The sequence below is a fragment of the Atractosteus spatula genome, chromosome 27 (genome assembly GCF_055471065.1).
Source record: "Atractosteus spatula isolate fAtrSpa1 chromosome 27, fAtrSpa1.hap1, whole genome shotgun sequence".
Classification (NCBI taxonomy): Eukaryota; Metazoa; Chordata; class Actinopteri; order Semionotiformes; family Lepisosteidae; genus Atractosteus; species Atractosteus spatula.
The window spans coordinates 8280820-8293148 of NC_142732.1; the positions used below are offsets into that span (position 1 = coordinate 8280820).

The 12329-nt window shown below is 41.2% G+C and overlaps 1 protein-coding gene across 3 annotated transcripts in view; it reads right to left on the bottom strand.

The window, feature by feature from the left end:
* The window catches only part of bcas3 (BCAS3 microtubule associated cell migration factor), a 234459-nt gene that overhangs the window by 10456 nt on the left and 211674 nt on the right, over window positions 1–12329 (bottom strand). For all 3 annotated transcript variants that reach the window (XM_088906941.1, XM_088906940.1, XM_088906939.1), the window contains one exon: window positions 5864–6031. In XM_088906941.1, coding sequence (XP_088763067.1) covers window positions 5864–6031 — 168 coding nt within the window. The remainder of the gene's footprint in view (window positions 1–5863; window positions 6032–12329) is intronic.

The following is a 12329-nucleotide window of genomic DNA, read 5'->3' on the forward strand; positions in this document are numbered from 1 at the left end:
CTACATCCAGGCAATGTATAAACTTCAAACAAAAAACTGTCAGCTACTACGAGAGGGGATAAAAGGCAAAAATAGTGTTTAACATTTTTTTGAGGTAATGCACACTTTCCTCATTCAGTGCATGCGACTGGAAACTGACATTCAGGAGCCACACTAATCCAGCACATCAGCTCCAGTCCCTCACACTGTGATAACCTTCACAGAACAGGAGCTGCTACACCAGTCACACAGGGGGCTCAGGCAGCTCTGGAGACAAGCCTACAGTCAACACTAATGCTGTTCCACATTAAGAGATTTGTTATGGACTTCAGGAGCCCTGCTTGATTCTGACTAGGTGGTTCAAAAGTGTAGCAGGGGAAGCAGGCTTACTTCATTGAAAGATAATATTTGATTTGTGATAACTTTGTTTCTGTAATTTATCATTTAAGTTCTGGAATTAGCAAAATAATGATTGATTACACAAGAAAAGTAACTGCTCAATGGTGTGCACCCAGCTGTGTGCATTGCTGGTTAGATGTATATCTTTCATGGTATAACAAGCCATCATATCAAGGCAACCACTCACTCAGATAATCACTGTAATTTTGAGCTGATGAATATGAGAAATGCTGTCCAATTTAAACATTCTGCATCTGAATAAAACTTAGTCATTAACAAAATTTAGAAACAATAGAGGTTTTTATGAAAAGTTGCCTGGAACCTGCATCTGACATGCTTTGAAGCTAAAATAGACTTTAATAATTATTCACAATTCTACAATTCAATTTTTTTGGCAAAAGTAACTTTGGCATTAGTTGCCTCTTTATTTCTTTGTGCTTTTGTGTGTGGCTCTCTCAGCTGGTCAACCTCAGCATAACTAGATTTAAATACTACAACCTTGACTCACAGGAGAGTAGAGACATCTTTTGAAACATTAAGTCAAAAATAGTGTATTCAGATTGAAAAGTAGAGTATGTTTTAATTTAAATAAACCATTTAATTCTTACAAATCTCCTGTAACCTACACTTGGATTTTATATAGTGCATGAAATATCAGGACTCTTTACAGTACAAACACAGAATTAATACATATATATATAGCTGATTCAGCAAATAAGAACACAGAAATGGTTACAAACAAGAGGAGGCCACTCTAAATCGAGCCAATCTGGTAGTTAGTAATTGATCCCAGGATCGTACTGTTCAATACCCCACTTCCCTCTGTGTAAAGAAGTGCCTCCAGTTCTCAGTTATAAATGTATAGCTCTAGAGTTTTCACCTGTGCCCCCTGCTTTGAGTTGCACTGTTCAGTCTGTTGTCAGCTTTGTTGATTTTGTAAAGGCCCTTGAAGATTCTGAATACTTGTATCAGGTCCCCTCATAGTCTTCTCTGTTCAAGACTAAAACGTTTCAGCTTGTCAGAGTAGGACATTCCTTTGAGAAGGCACCTTGTCACTCTTCTCTGGACTGATTCCATGTAGTCAAATAACAGGACCTCCTTTAGGAGTTCTCTGTTTCTGTTAGTTCTCTGCACATGACAATAATGGCCCTAATAGCCTTCATACTGCTGTCCTGTCCACTCCTTCATCTGCAAACAAGTCTCACAGGTGAGAGTGCACACGCGTCCAGTTCCTCGCCAGCCTAGTTTTCACAGTGAGTCGAGCACACAGCACAACAGAAATATTTGCAGGTATTGTGCTGCAGATTTAATACTGAAAAGACCAACAATCTTAAACAAAATATTAAATGAGTATACTGCATGTGTATTAAATATGTAGTTTTAAAAATTGTGTACTAAAAATATTAAACTACAACATGATATTAAAGAGACAATATCTGACAACAGTGACAAACTTAAAAAATCCACCAAGACTGCCCGCGTATTAACATTTAAAGCAACATTTGAATAATAAACTACACTTCAAATAATTACTTCAATCATAAAATCATCTTGAAAGCAATGTGACATTTTCATTAATTTGAATTCTGTTTAGCTCGGGAATAGCAGGCTATCCACATACGTTCAGGTCATTACCAACAACTGATGATGACACGAGACTCACATCGCTTTTTTGTCATTCCTTTTTTTTGGATGATATTCTGAGTATGAACTGAGGAATAAAGGTAATAAATAAAACTGTGTGATAAGAATGCTCTGTTGTTCTAAAGTACTAATTACTGCTGGTCTAGCATAGTCAGTCTAGCAGGAGATCTGGGGTGATGGGAGCTATGGGGCAGATCTGAGTGAAAGGAGGGGTAGGTTCTCATACCAGATGACTGCAAATTGTCACTGACATCTTGTTCTCCAAGCTGGTCTTGTGGCACAGCTATGTCCAGCCAGGCAAGCCCCCCCCCCATGAAGCATTTAAAAAGCCATTATGTGTAATAGCTGTTAAATGAAGACACACTGTCCATCCAGATCACAGGACCCCTTCTCACTTCCACAGAACCACACCAGAAGTCCTGGAAGAAGTCATCTGTTTTTTATTTAGTTTTTACTTCCTATTTAGATAGTCAGATTGAAATTGCTCTACAAACCACACAGAGTGTAAGTAATACACGGAGGGCATCTGAACATACTACTGTACATACATGTACTGTGTAGACTGTGAGTCAATCATCAGTTTTGTTTAAATAAACAGGTCACATAAATGTTGACTCTATGTCTGCATCACGCCCTATCCAATCCTTAGTCTTAAAATAAAAAAAAACAAGCATCCACTTCCAAGTCAATTCATTCAACAGAACAGCCCACAGCATGTACTGTAGCTCATTCTACAGCGTTCATACATACTGGAGCTCATAAGACACCAGAATAAAACTGCAAAGGGTCTACCATTTACATGTGGGTAAGTACTGTCCTCTCTACTGCTAAATGGAATTTATGTTGGGTTAGCACCAATAAGTAAAATCCAATTTGCAACATTATGTTGCTGAGGAAAATCTAATTTTAGAATGACTGCATTTCAGTAGTCTGTTTCAGAGCTCTGGTCTCTTTCCCCATCACCTGCCAACTTACACACGAGTGCAACTAACGAACCAAACAACTTTCATTTATGAGATCTCTTACACTGCTGCTTGGCTGTCTCTTTTAGAATAACTTGCCTATATTCCTGTGGAAAGTGGATTTTTAAAAAAATTCTGTTAAAGCTTAGAATAACAATGGCTATTGCTGTATAGCACATACAGGACATGTATGAGCACAAAAAAACTAAAACCACAATGCATATCTGATTATCCTACAACTAATGCTCCTTGGTTCTTACAGTACAATGACTGCTTCTGAGCAGATCATGTCTGTAAAGTGGGACACTACTTGCTGCAACAGTAAGTGCCAGACATCTGGTCTCATTTATCAAACACTGACATTGGAAGAGTTACCTTTTATAAGTGCAAGGAGTCAACGTACGATACCGACTGACAGACCAGGTAGGAATCTGTTAACTCCTTGTCCATAATGGAATAAACTGGTAAAAGAATTAAATCTCAGAATAAAATCTGCCAGCGAATAGAGGTTTATACTTTTCTTACTCAGATTTTAGTCAGATTCTAAGCTTAAAATAATCAGGTTTTTGCTGATTTACTGTAAAACAAATGACAAGGGAAATCTGATGAATGAGAGAGATTAAACTACAGACTGAACAATCACAGAGCAACACATCTTTCCTTATTTGATACTTAGTCATCTGAGATTTATTCTTTTTTTTGTTGTTTTGTTTTTCCCTTCTATTTTTGCTTTATCTGCAAAGGGTTAACCATATGTTTATCACAGAGCCCCAGGGCTGAGAGTTGAATGTAATGTGATCAGTAATGAATTTTGTGTTACATTAGGCTGTATAAATGGACGGACAAGCGCAGACTACAAGTGTCCGGGAGTCTGAGTTAATCTAATGATGCAAAAATAGAGACAGAACCAATTACAGAGAGGGCCAACTCGGTGCTGCTGCAGGGACTGCAAATGAATAGGTACAAATCAAATTACCGGCTAATAGACGCGCTACAAGAGGGGGCAGTCAATGCTAAATGCATTAGGGCCTTGTGACCTCCCTGCTCCAAGCAGCAGTATCCAGAATCCAACTTCCATCTTCCCTCAAAAATCAAAGGAACTCTTGTTCACTTAAGTAGAAGAAGAAAGCGCTGTTGCTTCCTAAATGAGTTAAACATTTGGATTGTCAGAATGGCAATTTCCCCTTTTGGTTTCAGTACGAATGACCTAATTTATTATTTTAAAACCTTAGAAATGTACTGTTTCCAAGCTTATCCGTGCAAGAAATCACTTTAACAAACCAGAAACAGTTTACAAAGAAATGCTGATCTTTTATAAACTTAAGAAAAGAAACAGGCACAAATTTAAGCACTTTGACGTTTTTGCTCAGTTCTGCTTGAAAGATGCAAAGTATAGAAAAGTGCAGGGATAAAGTAGGTTCCCTTATTAAAATGTGTACTGTTATTTTCTTCCCTGAGCTAAGTGAGCTGTAAATTACTGGAACTAAACAGAGAAGAATTTCAGAGAAATCTACTGAGAGTGTTTTTTAAAAAGGAACTTCAAACAGACAGAATAAGGCTTATTTAAGAATTCAGTAAATTTACATTTAATTTATTAGTTCACTCTTTGAAGTTTAGAAACACACTGAGGAAGGCCACCGTGTCTCTGAACTAAATAATCACAAAGATTATTTAATTCCCTTTACTCTTTGATAATTATGACGTGCACGAATGCAGCTGACTGGTGGACAAAAGAAAAACAAAACACTTTGAAACAGCATGTTGCACTTACTGTCAGGTGAGAAATACACTTGGTTAGGAGTTGCTGGTAGTATTCCACACTGTTCAAAGTAAATATTACTTAGCAAACAAATTAATATTGATCACTTAGAAATATTCTATTGATATATATATAGTAGTTTTTCATGATGGTAACAGACAGCTACTTATTTTTAATCCAGATGACTGAGGTGCAAAATAAAGAGGACAATGATGGTAATCTGTAGTACACGTCTACAAATCTCTTGCCCTTCAGCATTGAAAGAATCAAGTCATTTCTAAGGGGCGGCTAGAAATAGGTTTCTAATTATTTTCTACTATAATGCCAAACGCAAATAAACAGGCAGGGGACATTCCTGCCTCCCATGTTAAATCATTACTGCTGATGAGAAACAGAAGGTCAAAGTATGAAGTATTCCCTCTCACCCCAGCACTAAATCACAGGGGATGAGGACAGATCAAATAGAGAAGGTGGTAGCTCTGAAGAGCAGAAATTCAGCCGCAGTACCGTCAGGTTCTCAGGTCCTAACTGCCACTGTTCCCAACCTGTAATCTCTATTATCTAACACATTTTTCAAGTTTCTGATTTTTAAATACTGCAAAACCTACTGAATGATTCAACACGTTTTTACGATTCCGATCTTTTGTTTTATAGGAAAAAGGTGCTGTCTATATTATCATAAGCCATTTATTATTCAAGGAAAATAAACATCTCTAAATATTCTTCCCACTGCCTCCGGGCTTTAGGGCAACTCGGGAGAAAAGGCACAACGGTACGTAAAGCTGTGGTCCTGCAGTAAAAAGAAAGCCATGGCTGGATATGCTGCCCGTCTACATGGAGGAGCGTGTGAACCATGGTGACGATTACACTGATCCCAGTGCTGGAGGATGATGTGGGTGTTCATCTTCACTAGAAAGATGAACTCCTGTCCTAAGAGCTTTGAGCAATAATCAGGAGTTTGTCCTTAAAGGGATGTGGGAGTATTGAGAAAACGGCGAAGTCATGTCGTGGATGCTGAGTCACTGGGATTGTTCAAGTGGAGTCCTAAGCTTCTATCAAACTATGTCAGTAAGATGTAAGCAAAGGTCCCGCTCCCATGGTCCTGTTCGTCTATTCTTACCCGTCCCAGAGCCAACAATATCCCTGCTGGGAGACTCGGACATGGCGTCAGCCAGTCTCTCCCGCAGACCCTCCTCAGTGTTGTCGATGGAGGACATGTGCCGCAGACCGAAGCTCTCTGGCCAGCTGCCGCACACCTCCAGCAGGGTCACACTGCGGTCAAAGGTCCCTGCGGAAGACAAAGGAGAGACAGCCCTTCAGTCTGTCTGTCTGACTGTCTGTCAGCAGGCTCCAGGGGTCAGGGGTCAGGGGTCAGGGGGACACCCCTGGATGAGAGTGTCTTCACTTCGTCGCTCCTGCCTTGTGTCAAATGCAGTTTCACTCTCCACCACACTGCCCTCTGCACTGCCTTGATTTACTGACAGAGTCAGATGGCATTCAAGTCGGAAGAACATGCACAGAGGTCAGTTTCAAAGATGACACAAAAAACTAACTGAAAATACCACTGATATGGACACATTTCAGCCTTGATTATGAACATCTCTGGCTACTGTTCAGGCTGTACAATGTTAGGCCACTGTGTGTTTCTTTCACAAGCTTTTCCAACCACCAACAGAAACATGTGGAAAGTCTGAATTAATCGGGTTGCAAAATGCAGCTGGATTCAGTATTTACATTAAAAATCTCTATCTCTATGCTTCTGTGAACGACATACATCACTATATGGAATACATCACTGAATATTTTGAAGATTTATTATTTCTTAGGAATGGAAATAATTAGCATGTGTAATATTTTTCTCTGTATAATTATTGATTCACAATACTGTGTTCCATTCACTAAATATTTATAAAAACAAACAAGCAAACAAAAAAGTTGCTGTACTACCTATGCCAAGCTGCAGGATAAGAAAGCCACAATAAAAAAAAATAAATCTGGCAGAGAGTTTGAGTTTGTCTGGCTTTTGTAATCACAGACTTGGTTGAGAGACACCAAGGGGGGGGGGTGGTGGAGGAGGAGGAGGGCGGAGGAGAAAAAAGACCAGCAAGACTCGGCTTTCTCTCCACAGATACCTGGTACATGAAATACAGCTGGGTTATCAGAGCCCGAGCATGGAGCTTTGATCAGCAGGCAGCAGCTATCTGCACTTGTCCGGGGCCCTGCGCAGCCTCACCCACACTCCCCCACACTGACAGCTGCTAATGCCCAGGCGAGAGTGCGGTGCGGGCGGCCGCCGGCCTGGCCCTGATAGCAGGACCGGGGCCTGCCGCTATCTGCTGGTAAACACTCAGGCAGGCAGGCTCATGCACAGGAGATAACTTTATACCACTTCAGAAAGTGTGTGTGTGCCCGTCTGCCACTGGTTCCTCGAAGGACCGCGCTGCTCTGGAACGGACAGGCATGCCTTGCAAAGCCAGAGGCTGGAGAACGTGTGTGTCTGTGTGAAGAAACGACGTACAGTACATACAGGTTCCTTTCTTGTCATTTTTTCAGATTCCGAAGAGTATTTTACAAATTATTTAAATTTTGGTTAGTATATGGCATAGTTTTCATACCTGAAGTTAATGCATTAATATATTTACATTATTCATAGCCATGCACTCCACAGTGTATTGTTCTAGTGTTTGTGCAACAGTATATAGTTTTCAACTCCTTCAAACCAGAAGAGTAAACTTTACTTAGAAGAATCCTACAGATAAGGGACTTAACTATGTGTGTTTGTATGTGATGTAGGACGCAGAATGAAGATGTCTGGGAGAGCAGTGCTGGAATGGGACAGGCACATTCCCAGACTGGGCACTGGGTCTGTACACCCCTTCCTCCCCACGGACTCGCATCACCACACCCTTCTGATCTGTCACAGCAGCAAGTCCCTCTGGGCTACTCTTAGGGTGTTTCCCTACTAAGCAATGAATTTCAATGAAGTCCGTTAATTAATTTTAGGTGCAGGCTATATTTATTTTTTAATGAAATGATTCAATATTTTCTCATATCTCCTTTCTCTGTTCAAACTTTCTCCAAATTTAGCAGCTGCACTGCAAGATGACAGGAACGCCCTCTCGGTCTGCAGGTCTGTGTGAACAGGTCTGAAGGAGGTGTGGATTATACTGTCTTTGAATACTTAAGCCTGCCGCAGTTATTTTAAGGGGCAAGCCCAGTGGCAGAGTGATAAAGGTATATTTGGATGTCAAGGTCATGGTTTCACTCTCTTGACTGGGGCGGTCAAACTGTGACAAGGGTATCCGCAGTTTGTCTGACAGCCGGACAGTTCTTCAGCATTCCTCTATGTCTGAGTAAAATTTAAAAGAAGAAAGTCATACAGACTCTGTAAGTGGTGCAAGTGCATTAGTTCTGGACTCATCCCTGAGATGGGTCTTTTTTCTTACCAGATGAAGACCTTCTCTAAACTACTTTGATATGAGGGCCACAGCCTTTACAAAGCTGAACCTGACATTATCCTCATAAAGAAAGAGTATTATTTCACTCCCAGCTGTTCAGAAACATTTAAGTAATTATCTCGTACACCTTCAGTTCCCCTAAATGTAATCATGCTGTTTTTGACATTATAATGAAAGATCACAGCAACAGAGAATGAGGAGGGCACAAAAAGCTACCATGAAATTCCTGTTTCTGTGAAACCCAAGAATGATCAAATATAGTAAACACTTTAAAATGAGAATGGTGAAGTGTGAGTAATTCAATTAAGTTTATTGCGGGCTGTAATTCTAATGTCTTTACAGTCACTTATATCCTTAACAACACATCACTTTTATTATCACCCAAATTTGTGACCAAAAACCACCTACCTCAGGTTGAACATCTATTTTAAAATTAGCGCCCATCACATATCTACAAAGTTTCTAATTGAACACGACTGGCACCATGACCTGATGACTTAAATATGGCTTTTCAGCATTTTATTCTTAATCGGTTAAGACAAAGTCATTGCTGTCATCACCAGTGATTTCAGTGAGGAACGGATTTATTTAGTTACTGCCCATGTCAGTGTAACTCAGCTAATGGTAACAGAGAGTATGGGAGCAAAGGTTCAGACTCTGTGAGGAGAGAGCTTTGCCAGTGTACCAGTGCGATTCAATTCCATCAGAACCTTCCTAAACTCTTACGCCTATTGAACGTCAACTGATGTCCGGCTGTACAGTAATTGTCGGATCTGACAAAGAGCAAAGCCTTGGGAATGGCAGCCTAATTGGAAACACATTCCCATCAAGACTCTTAGAAATCCCTTCCTGTGGTCTGGACAGATGAGGGCTGTCTGCAGCTCCAGGGCACCGGTTTATCATTTGGCACCACCTTTGTGAAAGTGTCCCTTTGGTGTGCGTCTGCCTGATGCATCAGCTCTTGAGATAACTATGACACTGAAGACGATCCCTTCTCTCCCTCTTGAGCGCCACCACTCTCTTCTGTCAGGACATCTTACACACCACCCCAGAACTGCCCAAATAGCTGCAGCATCTCCTACGCTCTTTGTGAAGTGCTGCCAGAGAATGGCTTCAAATGTGCAGCGAGTAGCTCTGCAGTGATCCCATCACTGGTTACTGGGATACCAGACTGACAGTAAAACAGACAAGTGTAATGTTGCCTCGGAAATCTGGTCCTGAGAGCTGCCAAAAATGTTTAGTGGCAACGTGTGAGGGTTAATGTAGCCGTAAGCTCCAAGGATTAACTGCATGATAGCCGCCTTAGAGAATGCATTTCCCTCGCATACAAGGACTTTGCTTTTGTTACGTTACAGTTCAGTTCTAAATCATTTACTCCCTTTCCACCTACTTTGCTATAAAAGTGTTACTAATCCCATCAATACAACCCTACAGAGCAGAATTATTTGCGGTCTCTTTCACACAATGGGTTTTGCACTCAGCTCTTTACATCATTCTTTCTTAAAAGCCATTTCAGAATTATTCTGAGCATCAGAAAAAGTGGAAGTCTTGCAATTAGCCTTAAACCTTTAATAGCAGCAAGTGCTTTCTCTCTAAATTGCACATGGTGGTTCAGAGCACTACCTGTAATCCCCTATATTATATTCAAACACATCAGGATTTTTTCAAATAAGCTCCTTTTATACACACTGTCTTGGGGAATTATCTTTTTGCTCTCTTTTCCCTTTGTATAGAGACAGAAACATCTTCCAAATCGGCATCTGACAGGTATTCTTTAGAAACACCCCGAGCAATAGAGTCAGAGCTTTAAAAGGTGTAAACAGGTGTGCCAAATGTTAATAACCTGATGAGGAATTAAGACAACAAGATTCTATAAAGGCCTAGTGTCAATCCTGAAGCACCTAGATCCAACTGTAGACTGCAGTGAAGTTGCATTTGAAGATTTTAAATCCATACTACTTGCATATTCACGATGAATACTTCAAGCAAGAATAATGTAAAGTGTACATGAAATGTTGGCAACACAAAAAAAGTATATAAATGCTACCTGGTTTCATAACTTTAGGACTTTTTCAAGAATAATTCTGTTGCTTAGCTGTGTCAGAGAAGGTGTCTTGCCGACTGGATGAAGCCTCCTATAATGAAACCACAAATGAACAATAAAGGCATCAAACGCTAAGCCCAGCTATAGCACTCTCTACTCATGCCTCAGCTTGCCCACAAGAAGATTAGAACTGCGGCAGCAATGCAGGAAGTCAAAGGGAATGCTTGGATCTTGTTCCCAGAGATAGAGCCCTGCCAACAGGACAGATGAGGAACTGGTGATCTCAGCCTACCTCTGAGCCATTCCTTACCAGCACAGAATACTAGAGCAGCTCAGAGCAACAGTAACACAGTTATCGTGTAAAATACAACTCGGTTTACCTCCGAAATTGCTGCACAGACTGAATCACAGTGTAGCTTTGTGTGCAATTGTGTCTGGGCCATCAGTAATTATGCCCATGCTTGCCAAGACTGTGCATCTCTCTAGGTCCGTGGTACACACATGTCTGTGTTTGTATGTGGATCAAACGTACATGCAGAACATGTCCCTCCAGTGCTTATTCTCTCTCTGCTGCAATTATGTTGGAGCTTCAGGGAAAACTTTATACAAGAAGAAATGTTCTGTGGGTGTGTGTGCATCTCAATCAAAGATGCACATGTGTGCAAGCGTGTGGTATATTTGTTGCCATTGTGTGTTCCCTTAAATGTTAATTTTGCTTTGTTTTTTTTTCTTCTTTTTCTGCCTGGCCAAATGTGCTGCAACGTTGCAGATGTGAAAAAAGCCAGAGCGACCTGATCAAAGCAACAGTCGCTGTAAACAATGCTGGCCAAGTCTTCTTCTGGAGTTCAAATAACATGGAAAAATGCCCTCAGCAGCGAGAGTAAAATACAGAGAAGCGCTGATTGGCAGTTTCGAAGCTCTGTGACTGTTAATGAACTGCAGCAGCAGATTCACGAAGCGGCCCAATGAAACCTGTCACTACCAACCGCCATGAAAGTCAATAACCAGACCCGACCCCTCAGGGAGGCCTTAATGCTGCTGCACCACTCAGGGACTGCAACGCCCCAGTTTCAGTCTCGAGACCTGTTACCAGCTCATTTCTCCCTTCTCATTACAGGGAACCTGAGTGACTGGCAGGAGCTACTAACCCCACATCAAACAGGGGATGTGAGCCTCACCTGGACCCTAGAACCGCCTGCAGCCCATGGTCACCTTGCGGCAGCTGCCTTCTTCTCCTTCGTTTTGCCACCTCAATTGAGACAACACTGACTTTGTCCCTTTATTCTGGGTGACGTTCGTAATAAATGCTAGCAATCTGATTAAAGGGTTGCAATATGTCTGACACAGCATAGGCCCTGAAGACCCTGAAGGGGGTGCGCTTACTGACAAACTGCTAGAACCCTTCTGACAGAGGGAGAAACGAGACCGGGCTGGCTGACGTAAAAGGTTCAAGCTCTGGACTACAACACGGTCAGCACTCCAACACAGTGAGGGGCAGCCATGCTGCTCACAGACCTTCACACACCCAGGGGGCAAACTGACTTCAAACTGAGCTGCTGCACTCATTCTGATTGCTCCAAACTGTGTATTTACAAAATGCACCTTTTCTGGAAAAAGTCTGGCATGCATGCCTTGAAAGGTACAATTTAGAAAATACTTTCTTGTCAATAATTAGACAAAAGGGTCTAATGTTTGCATATTAAACGCCTTAATTCCCTGTAAATTCCCATGTAAATTCATAAAAATGAACTGCATACAATTATGTTCTCTGTACCACACCTGATACTGACACTATATCAGCCATGGAGACCTCTGTATTCTACGGTGCCTGTACAGTATAATGTGCTGTGTTTCAGAAAGCACGATGCTGCACTGCATGTTAATGAGGGAACATCTGGATTGTTCACCTGGCTAGCAAGAATGAATCAGCACCTGTTTGTAAAAATCACAATGCCTTCAAAGCAAATTAGAGCAGAAAACCATTACTGAAGCTAACCTGAGACTTTTCCTGCAGTCGGGTAAATATTTTTAAGATTAAATTAGAAGTGCCCTGACGACGGCCTGTGCCACAGAGCAAAAGGAAG